Here is a 26,160-nt window from a genome sequence, read left to right as displayed (position 1 = left end):
GAATTTTTTTTGTTGTTGTTGTATGAAAGACTTAATACAAAAGGCTGATTTTTAATCTGGAATGTTGTGTTTTGTCCACCCTTAAAATTTAAGTAAAAGAGGACACTGCTGGGCAAACTGAAATTCAGTTTGCATAGTGTGGTGTCCACATATACTGTAATCATGTTAGTGATTGCAACAAAGACATGCTAATGTAGCCTTAATCTAGGCAAAGGAGTTCTAATGGGATTGCAGAGGCTCCAGCAGAAACTGAAAATTCTTTTGGGATTTGAATGGTCCAAGGTGCAGTTCATACCCTTGCTGCATTGCTGCTCTAAACATGATTTATCTAGAGCAGGTTTTTCTGGTACATACATGTGTGCTACTGGCACACTTAATTACAGGTCTCTCAACAACTGGCTGTTAGTGCTTTGCTCTTGAACAGCTGCAGAATCTGCTGCAAATCTTTGTTTCAGCAGTTTTGAATGGATGTCTGTATTTTAAAGAGCACCAGAACATTATTATCTCTTACTGTCAGTAAAGTAGCTTTTGTAACTGCTGGATTGCATCAGTACAGTGCAGTGTCTCTTTCCTTTGTGAATACACTGGCTAAAGCTAAGAGGGCTCATGAAAGCACATGCTGCTGGGAGAGGAACAGAATTTCAAGTAGCTATATATAAGTATATTTCTATTTAGATTTTGCTCATTGTATTTTGTTTTCCTGGTTTAAGTTTGACCAGAAGGAAAAAAGCACATTGCTGGGGAACAGAAAAGACTACTGGGATTATTTCTGCGACTGCTTGGCAAAAATCAAAGGAGCTAATGATGGAATCCGCTTTGTCAAGTCTATTACAGAAGTAAGCATATCAGTTAAGCATCAGAATATGTGGGTTTTGTTTTGCCATGTCTTTTCAGAGAGCAGTAGCAACAAACCAAAAAAAATACACTGCTTTTAACACATAGCAAAAAAACCTTGGGGATTTTTTTTTTCTCACATAAGGTATAAAAATACAAGATTTCCTTTTCTACTAGGGCACCAAATTATGTAGGATTAGAAGCCTGACTCCTGTTTCAAAGACCACTTACATAAGTGAATGGACCTGTTTGTCTCTGATTGTGCCCTGCTTTTTCATAAACTTAGTGCCATTTTCTCTTGAAAAGAAATGAGAAATTGAGTCAAGGGTAGAGCATACCATCTTCAGCACAGCTTACAGCAGGATTTGACTCTTAAGTGTAAGATGAAAAGTTCACCATATTTGACTTTTCTTAAGACTTTTTTAACTGGTCCATAAAGTTGACTGACTGAGAGCAGCAATTTCATCTTCTGTCTCAACTCTGTTCCGTTGTGTGAAATAGCATGATGGAATGACATGGGATAGTTGTCATTATTCCCTTGGGTAAGCTGTCAGGAACAGCACAAAAAGCCTTGTTCCTGTTAGATTTAGATAGTAATAAAAACCATGTTATATCTTCAGGTCAATGTGGGGTGAAATAAAAGCTGTGAGAAGCTTTCTGTGTTGATCCTGTCTGAGTCTTTAGAATCGTTTGAAGAAGATTTTCCTTGTGGGTGGAAGAGGCGGTGGTGTGGTGGTGCTGGCCAGTGTTGTCCTGGTGCTCACTTCTATTATCTGTGAGCAGTGCTAACTTGGATTGGCAAGTTGCTATTTACAGCAGATTTTTCTATTCTCTTGGGAGTTCTTCCACAGCAGCTCTAGATAATGTTGTTTTGATTCATCTGAAAGAGAGCCATGATACTGCAGCAGAGGCAGGTTCTGGGCTCCCTACCTTTCTTTCTTCTCTTTGCAACTTTCACAGTGTTGAATTTTGCTGTTCCAAGGTGAGCAATCCCAGGAAGGGCTTCAGTTTGCTTTACCAGTGGGCAGGAAAAGAGGGGAGAGGCACAGAAATTTGGGTTGGATTTCGCACTGCAGGACAACCAGAGAAGTAAGGACAGTAGCCGCTGCTGCAGGAAAAATCCTCTGACTATAGATAGTGGCCCCTAAATTCTCAGTAGCAGGAGCCACTCTGATTTCTCTGCAAAGGTGGCTGTGCTGTAGTCTTCAACAGTCTGTTGCCTGTGGTATCACCTGCATATTGCCACATGTAAAGACTGCTCTACTTTTTCCTTCTACAGTACATCTGGCTGTTAAATTGTTAGCACAATATAAAAAATTATAGTTTGGAAGCAGGATATGTTCTACTTCAATTTCTGTGCAGTCATAGAAATTAGCTTGTGGAAGGTTTCTTTAATCTTTATTAACTTGTGGTTTAGGAATATAAACTCTTAAAAGAGGAATCAGTGATTGGTTTCAGGTAACTGAGCTGGCAGACTCAGGCCCAGAAATTAAATGACACATGACACAAATATATGTTTGTTATTCCCCTTCATTACAGGCAGAAATCAGCAGCAAATTTTTGAACCTGGCTGGATAGAACATAAAGGTTTCCAAATGTCCTCTATTTGCTCACTGAACAATACTAGTTGACCTTCAAAGGTGGAGGTGAACAAAAAGGAAAGAGTAATAGTTAATTTTAAGGATGGTCAAACATTAGACAGCATAATGCCTCTTCTGTTCTGCCTGCAGTGCTTCTAATGTTAGGGTGCACGGTGTGCTAGAGAGGTGGAGCAAGGAAGCAAATAATAATGCCCTGGAAACTCTTATCTGCTAATTAAGCAGAGGGCCTTGTTCTTGAGGGCAGTAGGTGAGCAGTGAGTTCTGGTCATTCCTCTTTCCCTTTCAAAAGGTGATTACACTAAATACACGTATTTCCAAATCTTTACAGCCATACACTGCACCTTAGCTACAGTGTTTGCTGTCAACATGGGAACACTGGCAATACCAGACACTCTGCCTCCCTGATTTCTAGCAGGGCTCCAGGACGTGGCATGCTTTTGCTTCCTAGTCAAATAGTCTTCAGCTACTTGTAACTGCATATATGTAAATATTTTCCTCTACTTCTCTTTATGTACATTTGTTCTGGTCTCTTCATATTGCTTGAAGAAGACATTGCAATTTAAATTGAAAAAACAATGGGAGTAAGGATAGGATTAATTCTGTGGCTTCCAGGGTTTGGGATTTTTTTGACAGTTCTTAAGATATTCACTAAATATGCCTACTTAGGAAAAGACACTTGTAAGCTTCTGTGCATAGAGTAGGAATAGCATCTCCCTGAAGAAATATTCAGATGTCTGCAGGGTGAATGAGGGCAAAAACCAGTTGGTAAATTAAATTTGCTGTTTGTGGTATACTTAGTGTTTAGGGACCATGGTATTTTGCACTTTGTATGCTATAGAATTCAAACCAAAAATCAGTAAAAAGTGTTGCTTTCTTTGCTTCACGTTTCATTCAGGTTATATTTATAAGGAGCATTTTTGTATGTAGTGGGTTACTGAGCTAAATGAAGAACCTGTGTTACTTCAGAGTAGAAGCCCAGTAACAGCAAAAACAAGGAAGCTGAGGGTATTGCTCTCATTTCACCACAGTGGAATACTGATCAGCCAGAGAGAAAGCTTGTGTGGCCTTTGAGCCTTGTTTCACACTAACTTTCCAAGTAAAGTTACAGTAACCTACTAACTTGTGCCTCAGCCTCTCTATTTTTGTCTTGGCATCTATTTTACATCATAAATGTATTTGTTTTGTTGGTTGGATGAGCAGTTTGGTGAGAAATTCTTTCATCATGCTCCTTTCCCGTTCCTAAATTGATTATTGACTTTGATAGAAAGAAGAAATAAAACACAACTATTCAGTGCTTCACTATTTTGCAGGACAGAAAATGGTTCAGATGTAAAAATAAAACATCAGTTCCCCAAGTCAATAGCTATAACAAAATTCAGTGCTGAGCTTTGTGATCCCCCTTATGTTGATTTAACAGCTGTCTTCATAAAAAGATCCATTAAATTTTGGTCATGCAGCTGCTCTTGGTCTGAAGAAAGAATTAGATTTTAATCAACTTAACAGCTAAGTATTAAGAAAGGCTTTTTGCGTTGTCTGGGGTTACTGTGTCCATGGGGATGTATATTTTTATATGTGTACATCTTTGTTCTATGACTAAATCTGTCCAGCTGTGGCCATATGCATCTTAAGTAACTTAAGCAGTCACTTCTGCCTTTGCTGGGCACATTGAGATTTGCCTTATGTTGTCAAGTGTCCTTAGCATAGTCTGGACTCAATATATTAGATGATTCATTGGTCCTGTGATGCCTTTTATATAATTATAAAGTGGACAACAGTCAGCTGTAGAAACAAATCCATCGTTCTAAAAAGATTCCACCCAATGACAGACTTAGGAAAAGGTTCTTACTGGTTTCCATTAAAACTTTTTCCTTTACAGTGGCTTATTATATTTTTGTGTTGCTGTGTGGGCTTTTCTGGCCATGTCTCTACATTATTACAAATGATATTTAGACTTTTCTTGTGGTTTCTCCCCTCCAGCTACGAACCTCTCTTGGAAAAGGAAGAGCATTTCTTCGTTACTCCCTGGTTCACCAAAGGCTAGCAGACACCTTGCAGCAATGTTTTATGAACACCAAAGTGACCAGGTGAATAGCAAAGTGCTTTTTAAACTAATAGGTGTTTTCTCAGTGTGATCAAGCAATATCACCTAGTAGCTATTGAAAGAAATTGAAACACTTCCAAATGTTTGGCTTAGAGAGCTGGTAATAGGATATGAAGGATCATAGACCTTTTGTCCTGGGTCACTGGTTCATACCTATCTTGGGCTGGTAAAGATTGAAAGTTATTACAGCTAAATATGTGTGGAGTGGGTTGCACTGGTGCTTCTGTACGTCGGTTTCAAAGGTGTTGTATTTATAAGTATTGAAGATCCTGGGTTTGATGGGCTATTCATCATGAGAGAGGATTAATTTGGATGTGTTGCACAAAGCCCCAGAAAGCATTTGCATATATCTCTGGATGGTCACACAGAGGAACAACTTGCCCTTGGCCAAGAAACTCCAAGTATAGTTTGTATTTGGTTGGAGGGATGCTGCTAGGGCTTTAAGAAAAAGCCAGCTATTTTCACAATATATTTAACTCTGGATGCTGCTTTCTGTTCCTCATTTTTGATGTTTTAAATGTGTGATTTAGGTATTTACTGTGTGATTACCCAGTGCATAGCACATATTTTGTATTGTCAGGGATTTGCCCAAGCACTACAGGAAAAAATATTTTGTGCAGGTACTCCTATAAAGATATTTATGTGGAATTAAATAAAGGTGTTTAATTTCATTTACATTGAAGGGATAGGATATTGTTTGGTGGGTCTGTTCGTTGTAATTTGTGTTTAGAATACTGTATCATCATTTTTCTGAGGTGGAGTGAATAATGATGTAGGGTTTTTTGTACGAGAAACTGCTACTTCTCTTTTGCTTATGAATGAGTACTTCTTTTTAATTTGTTTGTTTTTAAGTGACTGGTACTATGCAAGAAGTCCATTTCTGAATTCCAAAATGAGTTCTGACATTGTGGGTCAACTGTATGAGCTCACTGATGTTCAGTTTGACTTGGCATCAAGAGGCTATGATTTAGATGCTGCTTGGCCGGCATTTGCCAGGTAAGATGGAGCCACGTTGTGATTTTGTGTTAACAAGGACATAAAACACCTGCTTGCTGAAGAATCTGTAAAAGCTTCTGCTTTTGAAGGTAGGAATACTTGTGTTTGAGCAGGTATAAACTTTTTCCATGTAATTAGTCCATGACCAAATTGGCCTGTTTCTCCTTCAGTTTACTGAGTACCAGTGATCAGAGATGGTGCTCTGTAATACAGCACTTACAGTAATTGCAGTTTAGGCCCAAATCCCAAGCTATTCTCATCTATAGAGGCACAAGAAGAAATCTTCTTAGCTTCCTCTGTTTCAAGAGCTGAGGCTGCACAGCCAAGCAGTGTGCTTCACTTGCAGCAATGGTGATCCCACCTAAAAGTGGGGTATAACAATACCTACCAGATCTGGTCCAGGTCCATTTGTATCGATGGGAGTTTTCTAGGGCCCTTTCCTGCCACCATCTGGTTGAGCAGCTACCACACAGCAATACAATTCCTTAGAGCAAGGCTGCATTGGTTCTTGAGGATGTGGGAACTGACAGCTACCAGCCCCATCACCTTTTATAGATGCCTTGGATAGCCCTATATTATTTTTCATCAATTTCATCAATTTCAGTGGTTATTGGGCAAGACAGCAGGTGCAGTTATGTCCTTTTTTATGTGGTAATTACCACTAGATAAATCTTACATATACAAGTAGAAAGACACAGATATATGTGCTTAGACTTACCTTATATATTGTTTCTCTGTGTGATCCACAGGAGGACTCTGTCCTCGCTTGGATCTTCAGCATATTTATGGAAGCCTCCCAGTCGCAGTTCCAGCATGAGCAGTTTAGTGAGCAATTATTTGCAGGTAAGCAAATTGCAAATAAATGTTTATATGTCATGGTAGGTCTCTGGTTGGCATAGCTCCAGAGAACTTTGTAGTTTTATGATGGTTATAAGTCTTGAAATGCTAAACTGCTAAAAGCATACTTAATTAAAAGTAAAGGGAATTGTCTCTTAGCTGCTTCAACTTAACATGGAAATCTTGTAAAAGAAAAAAAATATGTTCAGAAGATAGGTATGTACTACCAGCAGATAGGTATGTTTTCATTTATCTTCTGGGAAAACAAGCCCCATTTACTAGAAGTTGATATCTTGTAGTGCTATGAAGGCAGCACACAATGTCACTGTACATTAAGACCCTGAATTGCTCTCATTTTGGCACACCATTTAAGTGCATGTTTAATACTACTTAAACTTTCTTCTTTTCCCCTTCTGTTCATTTAGGCACAAGAGTTTCCTTCCAGCCCTGACGTAAATAACTCACTAAATGTTGAACACCTTGAGGGCTATGAAGAGATGCGTTTAGAACTTGACCAGGCTGAGCTGAGGCAGAGGGAACTTCAAGATCGTATTCACCAGCTAGAAGTTGAAAACCAGGAGCTCCAGGCAGCTGTCAGCCTTCAAAAACAACAAGTACAGGTAGAAAAGGAGAAGAGCAATAACTACAGTGAGGAGAACTCTCGGCTGACAAAGATAATCACAGAGTTACAGAAGCAGTGTGGGGTCTCACACTCCACTCAGAGCACTGTCCATGACCTGCAGAAGTGCCTACAGTCACTGGAACTGAATGCAGTGGAGCAGCAGAAGGAGCACTCAACAAAGGTGGAGCAGCTGTTGACCAGCAAGGAAGGTTGTGCCTCAGAATTGCAGGTTTCAAATCAGGAGCTGGAGACCTCTAGGGCTTTGATTGCTGTGAAGGATCTTTGCATTGATGAGCTCAAAGCCAAGCTGAGTTCCACAGAACAGAAGAACCTCAACCTCCTTGCAAAAGTTGATGCTGCCTTGGACGAAAAGGGACAGCAAGCCATAGCCCAGTACGACTCTGCCCTACAAATACGGGCACTGTTAGAGAAGCTTCAGGAGATAGAAAAGGAAAAAGCAGATATGCAAAGACTCAGTGATGAACATACATCTCAGCTGAAAGCAGCAAGGGAGGAGCTGCTGCTGAAAGAACAGGCACAGAAGGAACTGGAATCAAGATACAGTAGCCTCACTGCTAACTCCAAAGAAGAGAGTGAAAAGCTGATTGAGAGCCTGGAGACCATGGCAAAGGAAAAGGATGCACTTCAGAAGGCCCTGACTCTGAAAGGAAAGGAGATGGCTGAGCTCCAGACCCAGGTAATGGGGTCGCTGGCTCAGGTGGGTTCACTGGAAAAAAATCTTGAGGAAGCCAGGAAGGAAAAAGAGAAACTTGAGGAGGAGTATGGTAGGAGGGAAGGAGCACTGAAGCAGGAAGCCCAGTCGCAAGCAGAGCAACTTGAACTACAGGAGGGTCGCTTAACAAAGGTGAGTCAGACTGTGTGTAGCCTTCAGGAGCAAAACCGGAAACTCATGTCTGAGAAGGAGCATCTCGGGCAGAAAGTCAAGGAGCTGGAGGAGCACATGGAGCAGCAAAACTCTGCAGTGAGTGAATTGGATGAGGAGAACAGGAAACTGAAAACAGAGAATGAGAATTTGCAGCAGTCTAAGAAGAAGATGGAAGAGAAACTGAAAAATCTGGAAGCTTCTAAAGCTTCCCTAGAAGCCGATGTAGCCAGGTTGAGAGCCTCTGAGAAACAACTTCAGAGTGAAATAGATGATGCCCTGGTGTCAGTTGATGAAAAAGAGAAGAAGCTCCGGGGTGAGAACAAACAGCTGGATGAAGACTTGCAGAATGCCAGGAGGCAAAGCCAAATTTTAGAGGAGAGACTGGAGGCTCTGCACTCAGAATATGAAGAACTAAAGCAAAGAGAAGAGACCTCCAAGGAGTCTTATGCCTCATTTGAAGCACAGCTGAAGAGTGCCAAACAGCATAGTTTACAAATGGAAAAAAGCTTGGACACCTTGAAGGAAAGCAAAGAGTGTCTCCAATCACAGCTCACAGAGAAGGAAGTAGAACTGCAGGGCATGGAGAGCCAATGTGAGCAGCTAAGAGCAGAAGCTGAAAGATACAGGAAGAAAGCAGAGACTCTTGAGATAGAAAAGCTCAGTGTTGAAAAGACATGCCTTCATCAGACAAAACTTATAGAATCTCTCACATCAGAAAAGGAATCAGTGGAAAAACAGCAACTACAGCAGGCAGCGTCCCTGGAGGAGGCCAAAGAGCTGGCCTTCAGACTGACCATGACTGAAGAGCAGTTGGAGGTCAACCGAGGTGAAGTGTCCAGGCTGCAGGCAGAAGTCCTCGACCTACGAGTCAAGCTTCAGCAGGCCACTGATGAGAGAGAGAGGATGAGAGGTGAGCTGGCAGTCACTGAGACTCTCTTGAGTGAGCAGAAGACGCTTGTCCAGCAGCTGAAAGAGCAGAGTGAGTCTCTCAACAGAAACCATGTGCAAGAACTGATGCAATGTAAAGAAAGGGAAGAAAAGCTGAAAAAAGAGCAGGAGAAAACAGCCCATCAAAAAGCTGAGCTGGAAAGTAATTTAATGAACTTAAAGGAAGAGCTGTCTAAGGTTAAGCGGTACTTGGAAAATGCTAGAGTGGAAAATGAAGAAAATAAAGATCTCCTCCACAGGACCAACACTGATATGGCTGAACTTGGTATTCAGATTTGTGCCTTGACCTCTGAAAAGGTGGATGCAGAAGAGCAGTTGGCCCAGGCCACAGAAAGGTTCAAAGAACTGGAAGAACAGGCAACAGAGCAACAGGAGAAGCTGAAGCTTGACATCTCTAATCTCAGAGAGGAGAACAAGCACCTGCAAGAGAAATTAGAGGAGGCTCAAATGTGTGCTGCAGCTGTTCCAAGTCTGCAATTGCAGCTGGAGACAGTACAGAAACAGGCTAAGAGTTTCCAAGAGACCAGCCAAGAAGAGCTGTCTGCAATAAAATTTCAAATGAGCACAGAGATTCTAAATTATCAGACAAAATTCAAGGTAAATTAATGTAATTATTATAGCTGAGGGAGCTGCTTTACCATCTGCTGCAGCAATTACTGCATGAAATCCTAAGGTTTGTGTGGGTCAGGCTCTGAGACTAACATGCAACTAGCCTAAGCCTGAGAATCTGAAAATGTCTCTATGCTCATGACCTGGGCCTCTCTGAGGTAAAATAACTCCTCAGAGTTCTATGGACACGTGTAATGGAAAGGCCATGTGATACGGAAAAGCAAGTCAGTACTCATGAGGGTGATGATTTCTTATGTTGGCACTGAAGGTGGCATCTGCTGTCCCTCTGGTTACAGCTGTGGTTGTTTTCTTTTTTGGTAGGAGCATTGCAAGACCTGTCTGTCACACCTGTAACACTGCTTCTCCTAAAAACTGATTTTGATGAAAGGAAACTTAAACTGAGACCAGAATGCAAAAGCATTTAACTCCCGCATGTATTTTTGCTTTCAGCTGCTCAAGGCAGCAGCTGAGAAGATCAAAGTTTTGCTTCCAAAAAACCATGAGTCAGCCCTATGTACATAAAACAGCACACCTAAAGCCTGAAGATTTCATTGTGTTTGCTTTGCCATTCTGATAAAATGTCTAAGATTGCTGGTTGATCAGAGGCTTATGCCACTGCATGAGTTTGACCTTCTTTTTGCTGAGAATTGCAATAGCCTATGCAAAGTAACAGTGAAACACAGTTAATGTGCCACCATAAAGGGAGTTTGCTTGATTCCAGGAGTTGAGTGTCTTTTTAGCTGTCTTTCATGAGCCAGTGGTGCTGCATTTATCCCATGCATGGCAGTAAGAGCACTCATAACTCACAGCTGGGAATTTTGTAGGTGAGGGGGTGGCCGCTGGAGGATTACTAACTACTGGCTCAATCTCTCTGCCAGGCTGTCAGTGAGGAGTGTGGGAAAGTAAGAGAGCAACTTGAGGAACAAAAGCAACAACAGCATGCTGCGGAGGAAGAGATTACAGAGTTACAAGTAGGTGCTTGATCTGATTTAAAACCAGAGGTGTTTGTGTCAGCAGGCATTAGTGTTACCACTGGGAAGGCAAGCAGCATTTCTAATGACTGGCTGAGAATCTGAGAATGCCTTTGTATAAATACAGTTGCTGCAGAAAAAATACTGGGCAGCTGACAGCCACTGAAACAGAGATTATGAAAAGCACAATGTCACTTAGGATTTGCCCTGCCTTGAAAGCTGGTCAGGTTTTATGTAAGACCTGCTTATGTGTTCTCTTCTTAAATGGGGGTATAGGTTTAAGATGTGTCTTTCTTAGGCTCTGCATGCCCACACAGCCACATGTGTAGATCCATCTCTTTGCAGGCTGCAAAGGGCACTGAATCAGAGAATTAATGTGGCTGAGAAATAACCCAGCCACAAAAAAATAGAATTTTTGCAATAAATTTGTCAAACAGTTGAGTTAGAAGGGTCATACTGAGTTCTAAGGAATCTGGAAAGAAGAAAGTTAAGATTACTGGATGTGGCCTTGCCTGCTAGGAGAAATCCATACCTTTAGAGGTAGTTAGGTATGTTCCCTGAGGACTCCAAGTTTGGCAGACTTCTCTGGAGAGTCTAGCTGTGAAAGAAGTTGGGTTGTTTTCAAGTGTCCTTCATATTCCATATGGGTTTTAATAAACAATATTTCCCTCCTATTTAATTTTTCTCTTTTGAAGCTTTTAGGTGGTGAAAAAGCTTTCAGGGTATATTCTCTTGCCATTATTTTAGAGAGATTTTTCTTGATAAGGAGGCAAAAGCTCAACTGACATGGATTAACAAGAATTACAGGCTTAATACTGTCTTACTTAAGAGTGTATCCCTTATTCAGTGTGACAGAAGTAATCAGTCACTAGTACACAACTAATTACTGCCTGCTTATACAATAATATCTTAATTGGTCATTTGGCTGTAACTGATTCTTTTAAAACATTGTTAGCTGTCTTGGTAATTGTCCTGTGTGTGGTAAAGTCTTGTTTTTATATGTAAAGAAATACAGTAATTTATTTTCCTAGGCTGCAAACACGAGTTTGTGTAGAAAGCTGGATGAAGCAAGAGAGCAGCTGTCGGAATCAGAATCTGCTCGGCTGCAGAAGGAAGAGGAGGTGACGTCTCTTAGAGAGCTCTTGGAAAGGTGAGAGTTTGGGTTCTTTCCATAAGCTGTTAATTGTAGGCCAAGCAGGGGAACAATAATCAAAACATATTGAAAATTGCCACGGTTTATGAAGTACCATATGCCATGGGGTTTTATACAGAACAAATCGTGCATGGGCACTGACAGGGAATATCAGATGGACACTTCAGACGAGAAACAAGGAAATTATCCAGCACACATGAGTGCATGGTTTGGTTTTTACTGTATTGTTAATTTAGCTGATACAAATTCATAAAAGACATTTTTATAACCTCCTTTTACCTTATAGGTTAAGCACAAAATTAAAACAATATTGGGGTTTTTTTTTGTAAGGAATGGAAAATTTATGCTTTTGGACAGTTTGGTTTTTCTCTCCTCTTCATGAAGTTTCAGGGAATTATCTGAATGGGACCACATCCTGCATGTATTTGTCAGGTTTCTTATCAGCTTTAATTATCTAACTCAGGCTATGCTTTCGAAGTCTCTAATGTGGGCCTGTGTGGTGTGGGTAATCTGGCAGTCAGAAAGAGATCTTCATGAGGCATGGGCTCACACAGAGTCTAACAGGTTAACCAACGCCTATGTATTTTTATATTTTTGTGCTGATAAGATCTGTATTGTTCCTAGTTGGTAGTTATCATAAGCTTTACTATAAGCAGGGCATCCAAGAAATTGCTGGTTCCTGGCTGTGTTCACTAGATAATGGATCTATGTGCATTTTCAGTGATGCAGAAAACTGGGGAGATTCTGCCTAGTTCTAAAAACTATGCACACTGAGAAAAATTTCACTGAAACTACCTGTTTATCAGGATGGAGGAGCCCTTCCTCCCACAGGGAAGACTTGAATGCACATGAGCTAAAAATGATTCATAATTGCCTTTGTGTTTAATCAGGATCCAAAAAGAAGCTGATGAAGCAAAAGAGAAGATCCTGGATTACACTGAGAAGCTCAGCAAGGTGGCAGCAGACAAAGATAGCAGTGACCAGAAGTTATTTGCTGAACTAGATGACCTGACAAGAACAAAGCAGTTCCTTGAAGAACGTTTGATAGAGCTTATCAGGTTGGCATCATAATAAACAGCAGCAGAAATTCTTGCTTAGGATGTTCAGGGATACTGCTTAGGTCATCCAGGCTTGTATTCCTGAATTGAAGATACAAGTAATGGCCAAGTTCATTAGTGGTTGAAATTTTGCATTTCCATAATATAGTCAAAAAATATAACACTCAATAGTATCTCCTTATTATGCTGTCTGTTTTAAAAAAAATGTAGTTCTCTGCATGACATGTGTTTTTCTCCCTGTCTTTGCAGAAGCTTCAGTAGGTTTTTTTGATCTATCTTTATTTCTGAAAGCTCCTCAGAAGTTTGGAGCAAAGGAATTTTTATTATGAAGCTTTCACCAGCATTCCAGTTGAGGTTGGTTAACAGAAAACCAGCATTGACAACTTCTATGTGTTTTTCTTTCTTTTAACTGTGTCATTGCAGAGATAAGGATGCTTTGTGGCAAAAATCCGATGCTCTGGAGTTCCAGCAGAAGCTTAGTGCAGAGCAGAGGTGGCAGGGGGACACAGAAGTTAATCACTGTCTGGACTGCCAGAGAGAGTTCTCATGGATGGTGCGCCGACACCACTGCAGGTCAGTTGCTGAACTGTATTGCACTGTTCAAAAGTAAAACTCAGTATGGTTGTCTACATGGAGGAAATATTTCTTAATGTTCACAGTTCAGTGATGAAAATCGTTAATACATGACATTGTGGAGGCTGAAAGAACACATGAGCTTACAAGGGGATAAGACATTATTGGAAGGATCCCTTGACATGTATTAAGGCAAAGATCTGGATGCAACTCTGACTTGTCTGTTAGTTTCTCATTTCTGGAAACAAAGATAAACACACCCTGTATAGTGTGTTTCTTTGAAGGACGGTGCACTGGTCTGTGCATGCTCTAAACAATATTCACCAGGATGGCTTTGCTACTGTGATGGAAGTATTCCAGAACGAATTTCAATGTGCTGTGCAATTATGAATTTGTTTACTTACACTAGGTATGTTCAGAGATAATTAACTATTGCAGAATAATCTTCTTTTTAAAAGTGGATATTAAATTATTTCCCCTACAGTTAGTATTAGTTATCTGATCTAGATTTCTTAAAAATGTATTGAAATGGATACATTTCAGAGTCCTAGTGGTATGTTTGGTTTGACTCTTTACTGTTCCTTATCCTCATGACCTGATTTGTCATGTAAGGAAAGAAGGAAGCACTGAAACTGTTTCCATTTCATGTGAATGTAAACAACATTCTATAAGGATTAGTGAATGGTGAAGTCATTTTGGGTAACAACTTCCAAATTACTCATTCCTGCTAAGGTCTCTGAAGGCTGCTCATGTCTTCACCCAGTAATGATTTAAATTATTATGAAAAACAAAACCATTAAAATTTCATGAGTAGCAGTCATCCTTACTGGGTGCTTTTCTTCATGAAAATCTCAACATGCTCATTAAAAAGTAGTTGACAGGCTTAATACTGAGAGACTTCAGAGTGCAGAGGGCAGGAGGAATGAATGTGAATGTATGTGCCCAATACTGTTTTTTCTTTCCTGTCTGAAGGGGAGAGGGGTCATTACAAAGCAGAGACATATAGATGTGTTCTTAAAATCAAATCAAGTTTTGTTTTACCTGTCTATGAGATTCGGCCTGTGTAATATTATTAGGTACATTTCCTTACTTTGTACTTAATATAGATATTATTTATTTGTTTTGCATATTTGTGGGCACTTGATTGTTTTTTGTCTTTAAATGTGGTTTTTTTGTATTTTTATTTTTTCTGTTTTCCCTGTTTATTAAGGTAGCAAAATGTGAATGTGAATTTCTGTCCTATGCTTGTCAAGAAGACTTGCTTCACTTCAGAAAGGAGCACAGTCTGTTATGAGTTCTGCAAATGGGTGTAGCTTTCATGCTTTTGCAGAAAACAAGTCCATTATGAAAGAGCCCTAAGGTCTGTCACATAGATATGTTCCAGCTGTGTATGGTATTTTTCTAACACCTTTGGTTTTGAATCATTTCTAGAATGTGTGGCCGCATTTTCTGCTACTACTGCTGCAACAACTACATGGTGACAAAACCTGGTGGAAAAAAGGAGCGTTGCTGCAGAGCTTGCTTTAATAAGCCTAGAGTCATTGTCGACAGTACAGATGACTCTGGATCCAGTGCCAATCAGGAAGGATCACCAGCTTCATTGGAATCTCCTGTGTCACCATCTGAGAGGGCTTTTGGTTAGTTTACTGTTTGCATGCTGTGGAAAAATAAGTAGGGTTCTTTGACAGTCTCCAAGAAACCACATGGTCACCTCCTCCTCCAAGGACATGCAGGAGACCATAGAGTGTTTTCAGGGTGGGACTGATCCTGTCTTTGAATTTGATTGGTATTGAGAGAAATGTTCATGTATATTAAATGAGTGTCAGTCAGCCCAAAGTTTTCCATTAGTTCTAATAGTTACCTAATGCTTCTGTAAAGGTAGAAGAATGGCCCAGGCTTCCCCTTAAGGGTTCTTCTTGTTTGTTTTCCAGAAAACCAGCTAATAGTGTTTATGTTTCTTCTCATGGTTTTTTTGGCACAGTTGCAAGTGAAGCCTCTAAACCACCAGATGATGCAGCATTTGATATAATCACTGATGAGGAGCTGTGCCAAGTACAGGAATCAGACTCTCTCCACAATGAAAGTCAGATAGAAAGAGACTCTCTGGATCAAAGCGTGACAGATCTGTGAGTAAACTGCTTCTCAAAGAGGGGACTCTTTGGGATTTGCTTTAGAATGTTATTTTTTTTCCCCATTCAGTGAGAGTAGTCAACCTCTGTGTAAAGTGAAGACACCTCTGTTCCCAGGCCACGTGTTCAGTAGACCAACACACGATAATTTTGGTCTATTTGCACAGCCAGTATTCAATCTAGTAAATCTAAACTGCTAATCCTCTCCCTCCACCTGCTTCACCACAGCACAGGGGTGTAGTCCCAGCTCTGTGCTGTCATCAGGCAAGCTGTCACCATTAAAGGCAGCATTCAGGCTCTCTGTGTCTGTAGAATTCCTTACTACCGTAGAGATGACAGCTTACAGAAAAGAAAAAGAATAACTGTGTAGCTACATTTGGCACAAGTTTGTTCTTTTCTTTCTTAAGAAAATGAGAGTGAGTGCAAATTTCAGTAATTTTTTTACATCTATTTCTACATAAATTACCAATGAAAAGGATTTAAGGCCATCTGAATATCCAAATACTTGGTTTGCAAATTACATTGTAGTATTATAGTTAAATGTGTGTCCATTTTTAGGCAAAATATTGTTTTACTATTGTTCAGATATTTTCAAATATTTTACAAAAATTCTGTTCTGTGAAATATATCGTTTTTTAAGAAGAAAAAACAAGAAGAGCAATTTCACCTAAATTATGTACTTGGTTTGATTCCAAGCAGAAAAATAGACATGATAAATCTAAATGCTAAACTGAAAATAGTCACAGAGTAAATAGTCTGCTGCTGAGACAGCAGACCTAGACTCTTTTGCACTCAGCAGACCCATTTCCAGTAAAAACCACAATGACTTGCAGTTTGGGTTGAAGACAGACAGTACAGACTGTAAAAAAACTTGTCAAAATTCTACATATTTGTTTCTTGGTAAATACGTTATATGTATTCTGCCTACTTTGTATACTGTTAACACTGGCAGTATATTCCTGCTTATGATGTGCTGGGCAGACATGAATGAACTGAGCTTCGCAGTGCCCTTGTGAATTTAGTATTGCCTTTGTTTTGCAAAGGGACAATTTGTGGTGGGGAATTTTTGTTTGGTTTTTTAATGAGAAAAAAGTGAAGTGTACAACTTCTTTTAATTCATGCTGTCTGCAACAGGTATATTACAGGTGAGTTAACTCTGCAGAAAGCAACCAGGAGAAGAGAAATAAGTGTGGGTCACCATTTGTTTAAATTTGTGATTGGTGTAAATTCATCTTGTCTGACAAAGTATTCAGGCAGGAAGGAAAGATTGCCACTAACAAGGGAATACTATTCTTGAAGAGCACCCATGGAACAACTTACTTACACCATGTAAACTTTTAAAGGTTGTATATCTTCCCTTGTTGTCAGATTGTAGGCAGGAGAGCCAGGAAATAGTGCTTTATCCTCTGTTGCTTTTTGTTATCAGTTTTGTGGGCAGGTGGGAGAGTCCTACTGTGGTTTGCTTTGAACTTGAGACATTCTTTGTAGAGAACACAAACAACATCTGCCCTTTCCCATGACACCAGTAATGCTTGGAAGATCTCACTAGCCTGAGCACTGGAGAGGAGAATGGCCTTCTTGCTTTGCAGATGACTTGAGCATCTGGTGTTGATTGTGGGTTTGTGTTATGGGAAAGATCTAGAAATTGATACGTGAGCCAGATGATGGTGTGGTGCCTGTGGTGCATATTGAAGAAAAATATCAGGGCACAGTGCTGATTGCGACAGCCCACAAGTTTTCTCACTTGTTTCTGTGGGGAGGAGTACACGTGTACTCAAATGAGATACTTTGGCTGTTTGTAAGTAAATGTGCCAAAGCCACTGTATTGAGTACGAGCAAAGGTTCTGCTGACCCTCTGTCCTATCTCTGACAGCAGCCCATGAGAGATACTAAAAATTTTCCACTCTGTTTTCTCCCACATTTCAAAGATCTGCAGTTCAGTGACTTTCTGAGCTACTGTTTCATTGCTGCAGATTTCTTGGCTGTACTGGACTGAGCACCTGGAACTTCATGTAGACCTATCATCTTTATTCTTTTCCTTTCTAAAGTGTCCAGCTAAATGTGGCCTGATTTCTATGTGGAAACTTCACATAGTCTCTAGTGGCATTCCAATAATGCTCTCTTTGCATGAAATTGAATATTTGGAGTAGAATTTGCTTTGATACTGTGTCTGGGGAACACACAAAGGATCCAAGATTGTGGTTGCTAGATGCATGTCTGAGGAAGACATACAAATAAGTAAGTTTTCAGGCTAAACTTCTTTATTGAGATCTGCTGAAAATAATCCAGGCTATTTTGGTTTTGCCAGAGATTTGCACCGGCTGGTGGAACTCTAAAAATGAGGGAGATTTGCAGCCAAGAGAGGGAAGAGAAAGGAGGCTTGCTGTCCAAGTAGAAGATCTGCGATTGACATGCTCTGTTGACCTAGTTTCTTATGACTTTACTCTGGCTGATGGCAGAGATTTTCACACTGACCATACCTATTCTAGGTGTGAGTCCTTGCTGGACTGAAAATGCAAGTTGGTTCTCAAAGCAGTGAGTTTTCTTAAAGGACATTCCTGTTTCCATTTGTCCCCCTTTTGGTGCCTACTGTACTTGTACTCTATTTTTCACTTGGTCTCTTCACTTAGCCCTTCCACTGTTGTTCTTTCCTTGAAGTGACATGAAACAATTACAACAAAATTATTTCAGAACAGCAGGTTTTGAGAGACTGTCTTTATTGGTACAGGTCAGTTGCGAATCAATTAAAACTCACCTTGGTCATGAGCTGCACAGGTGTGTGGCAAGGTAAGAGAGATGATGTACTAATACAACGCTGGCTGACCTTGAAGTAGCTCCTTCCTAAAAGTTAGGATTAAGCAGCAGTTGCTTCATACTTTCAGGTCTCTTATGTATGTTTGGAGCAACCTGATCAAAATCTTAAATGTGAGAAGCTGAGATTAATTGTGCGGTTGTGGTATGTTCTACTACTTTAAGGCTCATGGGTTTTCTTTTGAAGTGTTGTATTTTTGAACTTTTATTTCTAAAGCATTCACATTTACAGATTGTGTTCGAAAACAAAGGGCCCCAGGATAAAGCAGTGCACTCTTTCCATTTTTATGTATTGTAGGCATAACATGCCTGCAATAAATGTTGCAGCAGCAAAATCAAGATCATAGACAGCAGAAGAGTGAAAAAAGCCCCCAAACTTGCCACTGCCCTGGTACAGGAACAAAGTTTATTCACACCTTGGTAGTGGTAGAAAGAACATCTCAGCCTCTCTGCACAGTTGTTCTTTGGTTTAGATTTTTTTTTTTTTTATTTAATGACTCATAACACTCTTTGCTGACCTAATTGCAACTCACGTGGCTGGGCAGGGTGCAGTGTGGCCAGAAGGGGGAAGTGAACATGGTCCGAAGCATTCGCTGCCCAGTGCAGAACCAGCCAGGAAGGAGTGGGGACATGAGCACCTCTTGCCACCCCATGCTGGCAAAGCCTGCATTGCAGTTGTGTGTTGAAATAGGATCTTTACACATGAAATCACAGCACATTCCTTCCTAGCTTTGTTTTTAAGGATACTTCACTGTGCAAGAAACAAGAGATTGTGTAGTAAAGAAAGGATTGCCTAAGCAGCTGTTTTCTAAGGGGAAAAACGGTAACATGGGCACAATGCTGCCAAAAAGGGTCAGGTTCCTCTGAGCTGCAGTGCTCTGATAGGAAGGCCTAAGTATAAATGGGGAGTAAAGGAAGATCCCAGAGAGTGTGGTTTTTGCAAGAATGGTTTGAAGCAGTTAAAACTGGTATTTCAAAGGTTTAATGCAACAGACTTTGACCCTTTGGGCCAGACTCAACCCTGGCTTTATTGCAAGCAGCCCACAGCTGCATAAAGTCCTCCCTTTGCTCCTCTGCAACATCCCTTCTTTCTTTTCCCTATTCCAGTCTCCACACCTGTTCTACTACTTTCTGCAAGAGCTTCTGCATACTTTTCTGTCCTGCACACCTTTTTGCTTCCAACTGGGAAGTGAAAAGACCAGAGGTGGAAAGGGAGAACTGGTGGAACAAGGTTGAAAAATAAGTAAAGAATCCACAGTTTCATGACAAGGGAACCAAGGTGCCAGGAAAAACAGACTGGAAAGATGTCATGATGCAAAGAATGTGTGGGGAATGGTGGTGTGAGAGTTCTCATCTGCAGAAACACTGCTCAGTGTTGGAGCTAACGTGTGGTATGACATCCCTTGTGTTTACAAGGGGCCTGGTAATCTGGCAACATGAGCTCTGTTACCAGATATAAGATACCAAGATGTGTATGGAATATTCAGACTGTGAACCTGATAGTAGATGAAAGGCAGATGAAAATGCTACTTTATTACAGAAATTTTAGATGAATGCTAAAGGATTGTTTGTAGAGACCTTGGCCCAGATGGAAAAAAAGCCCAAAACACCCAAAACACCACAATCACACATGAAAGCCAGCATGAAGATTGAAATATATATGTTTTTAATCCAGGAATCCTCATTGAATGAATGGGCTGAACTAAAATACGTAATATATTTGAAACAAAACTCATGAAAGCTTTCCTTAACAAACACCATTCATAGAAAACCAGGAGACCAGAGGTTTGGGAGTCAGGAAATTCAAATTACCTTTATGTCATGAAAAGTGGAGTTTTATCTCATTGTTTTTATACTTTTTGAAGACTTCGGCACTCACTTACCAGCTTGGACTGGAAAAACAGGAAGCAATGAAGTATCATGATGAAAATAGATTAGTCTAAAGCTGATCAGTGTTTTTTACTAATGGTATTGTATTTCCTCTTTCACTCAGGCTCCCTATATCAGTACTTACAAACAAAACAAACAGGAAAAAAGAAGCTGTAAAATAGTTGCAGATTTTCTAGGCAGTGGGTACATGCTTGTGGCATCTGCACTATATGGAGCAGTAAAAGTTTGAGTCTTCCTCTTCAGTTGTTTGCTACTGTAACTTGCCATTTGGCACATGTTGATTTTTTAATAATTTTGTGTTAATACTTCCTGATTTTCATTTCCATGAAGAAATAGAGGGTTAAGACAGCCATAAAAATAAGCAAGAGCTTTTGTTACGATAATTGCCTTTTCAAAGCTGCTGTTCAATTTAAAGCTCCAGTCTATGATCTTTATCAATCTGAAGAAAGTATAGGGTATTTGGGTAAGAATAAATAGGACAACTACAGAAAGTATTTTTATAAGTTTGTTCTTTTGGAGACTTCTAGCACACAGTAAGGTTCTAATAATTAGTGAGTAGCAGATGATCGTGGCTAGTGTAGGAATAAAATAAACAAGGGTCACTTGGATCACTTCAAGAACCAGTTCTTGCTATGGGGTTTGGGTATTCTTCCTGACATATTGCCTTATCAAAATTAACACCTCCCAAAAAGTGTGGTGCAGCAAATACTTGTGGATCACCCAAATCAAGACAGAGATTAATTTGCCCCATGCCATTTGTATGGTTTGACACGTGTGGTTTGGTGGCAAAAGTAACAGCAATAAGCTGGTCAAAGGTGATAGACATCAGAGTTAACATTGAAGTGTATACAAGCCCCATATAATATGACATGCCACGATGCCTGAAGTCCACTCCTGAGCAGCTGAAAATGCCCAGAGTGGCAGCATCCAAAGAAAAGCCCGGTCAGCTATAGCCACGTTCAGCAAAAGTACTGTCAGTTTCTGTCAGCGTCTTCAGTTTCATGTGGAAAACTAGTATGCCAAAGACCAGTGCATTTCCTGCTATGCCAAGGATGAAAACAACAAAATACATACATGGCAAGGAAGACCCCTATAAATATGAAAATTCTCATTTCTGTTTTCATAGGGATCAGTGATGGAGAAATTATAATAAAAGTTAGCAGTATCTGTAGTTGCCATCTTGCCTTCTTTTTAAAGGCAGCCTGGAAGGAGGCATATTGAGATTTTTTTACTCAGCAAATAATTAAATCCTAATGCATCCAGGAGACAGACAAAATCCTAAGTACTAACAGATAAGAGTTGTAGTAAAGCATCCATGACAGACAAAAGCAAATCTATTTATTTGCTGAAGAGGATTGTCTTGACAGTCAAGACCCAAACACAACAGCTGGTGGATTTGAATACATCATCTGTTACCAGATTTATACTGATGGGGACTCAAAAGCATACTCAAAAGACAATTACAGAGACTTCTGAAAACAGTATAAGGATTAAGCTTTCGAATACATCAGTGGTTTAGTGCTCAGACTGAGAGTTTCTGGGAAAACCCATGAGAGAAATAGAATTTGTTTTGCCAAATTTGGCATTTAGACTCAGGTTGCAGACTGAGCATCAGAGTTGTTTGGCTTGGGTTGGACCTGTCCCAAAAGGCAGGGTTTGAGTCTCAATGAGTACCTTAGAACTTGTGGTTCAGTTAAGCCTCATCTTGTTCTGTAGATGTCAGTCACATCATCAGATGACTTCCTCCTCCTCTCAAGTCACTTACTGGAAACACGGAGGATTTTCATTAATGTACTACATTTGTATTACTCGCAGAGGGAGGAGTGAGCGATTCTGTCAGCCCCTTCCCTCACACTCCCTCTCAAGAGTTGATGCGGTTTTGCAGTGTCAGCTTTCCAAGTTAAGGAGAGGCTTAACTCAACAGCCCTGCAGTCAGGGCTGTTGCCAGCACATAAAAGTAACAGCTCTAAGACTAATAATCTTTGCAAACTGCTTACCTGGTAAATTAAGTCTTTTATGAGATAGGTTTATTGGCTTTTTTAAGATTTAGCCCAAAAACTAAATGCCCTCTCTCAAGCTACAAACCCCATGTTTCCGTGAGATTAATCCTACTACAAGATATTACTCAGCATAAGATTAGCAGAACTCACCTCTGAATCTTTAAGATAGGCTGAAACGCCTCACCTGGTGAGTTCTAATGTACAGCAGTTCGAGTGTCCCTGCATTCTGCAAGAGAGGGAAACACTATTCAGAGGAACGAGCCCATGCAGGCAAATCTCTGCAGCAGCCTGTAGTGCCGTAGCTGGAGTGCTTCTGGGACTCTGACTTGTAGAGCAGTGAGCTTTTCTCTCTGACTACTTGAGTTTGGTACCTGCAAATGTGTATGAAAAAAACCAGCACCAAATCTGACTTATTTCTGCAGCATCATTTACTGAAAGAAGACAACTGACATAAGATATGTAAGGCTGTGCAATGCTCTTTGAAAATGGAGTTCTCCCTTGTGCTTCATTGCATGTAATAGCAATTTCTCTGCCTTTAAGAAACAAACTGGGAGTAAGGTGCTAAATATTCACAAACTGTTCCTGTCAAACAGGGGAGCAATAGGCTGTGACAACCACCTGCTTTTATCAGTTATTTTCAGATGCAGAATAAGGTATGAGGGTGACACAGCAGTGGCTAAGCTGTGTGGTAACATATGGATTGTGTGAATTCATCACCTATAGGGAGTGGGCTGAGAGAGTACTGTTACTCCTGGATGAGTCAGTCTGAAGAATATTTGATTGTAAAGCTGTGAAGGACCTTGGGTACAGAAACCACCCTGGCTGCAGGGAACCTGCAGGCTCTGGGATGGAGCAGCCTCTGTGGAGGTACAGGCTGGGCAGGGAGGACTGGGCAGCAGCTCTGCTGGAAGGACCAGGGGCTCCTGGTGGATACTGGTGTACACTCAGGCCAGAAACTGCTTGTGCTGTGCCTCTCCTATAATTCCGCCTCAGTTTCCCTTAATAGCCTCTAAAGAACTGTGTGAAGAGAAAATTCCTCTTCCCTATCACAACAGAAAAAAAAATCACAAAGATTTTGCACGTTGTCCCCTGGAGCACAGAAATATTCCTTTGTCATGATTGTTTCCCTAGCTCGCTTTCTCTGTATTGCCTCTTGTCTTGCAGATAAGAGTGTGACCAGTTTAAAGGCCACAGAGTCCTTTTGTATTGTTTGTTGCATTTTTTCTTTGTTTCATACAGGATGTAGCCTAGCTACATCAGACATATATTTTTTTTTAAACAGCTGGGATTTCCTATGTACCAGTATGCAGATCCACCCCTAGCACATAGTGGTGGATTTTCATGTCCATCTGGGTTTTTTTTTCATCAGTTGTCTGTGTAATGCTTTCCCATCCCAACGTATGTCAGGGTTTGCCCTTAACACTTCCATCCCTTTCCCACCCATACACCTTCATGCAAGACACTGTCTTGCACCCTGTTAAAAATCAGTGAGCTCTGTATCCCCCTTGCTCCATCCCAAACCACGCCTCTTTTCTTGCCCATGTCAAGGGCTGTCTGTGGCATCTTTTCTTCTGATCCTTTACTGTCCTCTTTCTTTCTTTACTGCTCTTTGCTGGGTTGGGGAAGAAGGCTAATAACTAAGTTAGGGTGCCTGGGGTGGGTCTGACCTGCTAGGTAACAGCAGGCCCAGGGAATCATTGGTGCACTTCAGCATAATGCCTTTGATTGTTTCTTTGCATTTTCAGATGTGTTTGCTGGGCTAAGCAGCTGTTAGGGGCTCTGTACAGCCTCCAGTCTCCGTTTCAGGTTTCTGGCTTTCACACAATTCGGTAAGACTCTCACCTGGATGACAGAAGTTCTCTCCAGAAATCATTGCACTGCTGACAGGCAGATGGCTTCTGGGATTTCACTGCTCGGCCGCATGAAGCCGACACCTCAGACATGTAGCTACAGCTGTCAGAGCTCGGGTGTTTATGAAAACAGAAAATTGCTGAGTCCAGAGTTGAACCAGCTTTTTTCAGGTTTTAATTCTAAAAGTGATTTCTTACTTTTAACTCCACAAGCCATTTGTGATGTTGGCCACAGTATATTTAGTACCATTTTTAAGAAATGCTTTCCATGTATAACAACAAGCACGCTGGAGCAGACCATCCACCTTAGAAACAGTGACCAACAGCAGGTGCCTGAGGAAGTGCATGAGAACAGGACAAGCATGAAGTAATAATTCTTCAAAATGCTCTATCAGCTTCCAGCAATCTGTCTTGAGGCTTTGCTGAATCCGAGCTCTTCTCTTCTTGCTGTAGTGTCCTTTCCATGCTTCAGTTCCTCCTGCTTTCAGCCCCACTTCGTCTCATTTTTAAAAAGATAAAGAAGGGAAACAATACTGGCTGTTTAAACAGATACACCAGAGGATTCATATTCATAATCTGGGGACCTGTCAAGCTGCGGGAACATTCTTAGTGCTGACACAAAGGGCAAATGGGTCATGCAAGAATAAATTCTCCTGTCGGGGAAAAATGCTTCAGTTAAATCATGAGACTGTTTCTTATATTATAGGCTACCAGACCTTAGTTTAGACTGTTAGACTCAGTGAGTCATCATAAAGAGAAGGAGGATTTTCTTTGTGATTATAAGGCACTTTGGTTTAATACACAAAGTAGGAGACCTAGCATTCCCCTAGTCTTAGATGTGTGGTGAATGTATTGGCTGGAACAGCCAAGTATCAAGCTAACCACCTAACCATGTACTGGGTTGCAGCAGCAGGAGTAAGGAAAATCATGTGTTAGAGGAGAACATGGAACATATATTGGTCCTGGGATTTAATCTACATTTCAGGGTTCCAAATGAAAGGTGAAATTAATGGATTAAATCAAGAACTCTAATGGCATTGTGTAGTAAATAATGGAGTTTGACACTTCTAGAAAGCCTGTAGTTGTGTAGTTCTTTTGCTCTGCATGAATTCAAGGCTGTGAAATTAAAGCTGTGTAGCTAACCTGGTGGGATGGGAGACTTACGTGGATCACAGCATGAAGCTTGTTGCTGTTCCCACTGTGCAAGAAAAATATATGTGTAGTTTTACAAGCTATAGTTTAATTTCCTAGTTTGTTGTTTTGGGGCTTTTTTCAGAATCAGTTTTCTTATCTAGTTGTATAAAGATAGCTAACAATGAAATTATTTGTATCAGTAAGTATTTGCATAGATACTGTACTAACCTTTATGGACCAACATGTAGTAAGTACTTCACTCCTACATTTCTAGTGTCTGCTTACAGCTCAGGTTTTGGCACTTAATTACAGTTTTGAGTCTCCCATGCACATCCCAGCTGTCTCTTTAGGGTATTGACAGTAGTGGTGTGACTCTGAAGAAGTCAAGAATTATCCAAGAGGCTGCAAGAATAGGAAAAACAGGAATATCGAAACACGAATTCTGTAGATAACAGTTCAGGAAATGTATAGACAGTGGGTGCAGTTTAATTTGCAGTCATAACAGTAAATTCTTCCTCTTTTCAACCAATGGTGTCACTGCACTAAACGGACATGTGATTGCATGTGTTGACACAGTTTATTCAGATGCTGCTCATGACCCCCTGAAGGAGATATTTTCCCCTGCTCTTCTGCTCAGCAGTGCTGCTTGTAGAGCAATGTCCCACTGGATTTAAAAGAAAGTGCTAAACTGGGCATTGGTTTTGAGAACTGGTCTACAGCAAGTGTGGCAATTTTGCCCTCTTGGGTCATTATTGCACTTGATGATTCAAAAGCACATATGGTATTACATTTTATTAGATTCCCCTGGTTTTGGAAGGAACCAACCAGCTGGTTCCCTGTAAATAAGAGCCCTTGGCATTTTTTCTGGGAATGACAACTTAATTGTCTCAAACTGCTGGAATGCAGAGAAGCAAAACGAGAATCAGTTAGAGAAGCTCTAACTTACTTGGAAACTATCAGTGTTTGTTTCTTGACTCTCAGACTCATCCTTCTCTCTGTGTCCAGCCCTGTGATTCATACCTGGTGCTACTCCAGTGTTCACCCAGAGCATACACCTTTTTTGAGGGAAGGAGTGGATAGCAGGTTCTTCCCTTGGCTTCACTGCTTGCTGGGACACATCATGCGGAGGAAACATCGTGCTTTGTCATCTTGTAACA

At 40.6% G+C, this 26,160-nt stretch overlaps 1 protein-coding gene across 7 annotated transcripts in view; it reads left to right on the top strand.

Moving 5' to 3' along the window:
- The window catches only part of FYCO1 (FYVE and coiled-coil domain autophagy adaptor 1), a 45,769-nt gene that overhangs the window by 11,422 nt on the left and 8,187 nt on the right, over nucleotides 1–26,160 (top strand). For 4 of the 7 annotated variants that reach the window (XM_010398829.4, XM_010398830.4, XM_019285716.3 and 1 more), the window contains exons 4-15: nucleotides 711–836; nucleotides 4,413–4,519; nucleotides 5,389–5,532; nucleotides 6,282–6,375; nucleotides 6,795–9,422; nucleotides 10,313–10,405; nucleotides 11,437–11,555; nucleotides 12,449–12,616; nucleotides 13,040–13,189; nucleotides 14,621–14,826; nucleotides 15,171–15,315; nucleotides 23,765–23,848. In XM_010398829.4, the coding sequence (XP_010397131.3) occupies nucleotides 711–836; nucleotides 4,413–4,519; nucleotides 5,389–5,532; nucleotides 6,282–6,375; nucleotides 6,795–9,422; nucleotides 10,313–10,405; nucleotides 11,437–11,555; nucleotides 12,449–12,616; nucleotides 13,040–13,189; nucleotides 14,621–14,826; nucleotides 15,171–15,315; nucleotides 23,765–23,848 (4,064 nt within the window). The remainder of the gene's footprint in view (nucleotides 1–710; nucleotides 837–4,412; nucleotides 4,520–5,388; nucleotides 5,533–6,281; nucleotides 6,376–6,794; nucleotides 9,423–10,312; nucleotides 10,406–11,436; nucleotides 11,556–12,448; nucleotides 12,617–13,039; nucleotides 13,190–14,620; nucleotides 14,827–15,170; nucleotides 15,316–23,764; nucleotides 23,849–26,160) is intronic. The other 3 variants (XM_019285718.3, XM_010398831.4, XM_019285717.3) reach the window with 2 other exon arrangements.

The sequence above is a fragment of the Corvus cornix genome, chromosome 2 (assembly GCF_000738735.6).
Source record: "Corvus cornix cornix isolate S_Up_H32 chromosome 2, ASM73873v5, whole genome shotgun sequence".
NCBI classification, from domain to species: Eukaryota; Metazoa; Chordata; class Aves; order Passeriformes; family Corvidae; genus Corvus; species Corvus cornix.
Note: the sequence above shows the minus strand (reverse complement) of the source record. Positions and strands in the feature narration are given on the sequence as shown.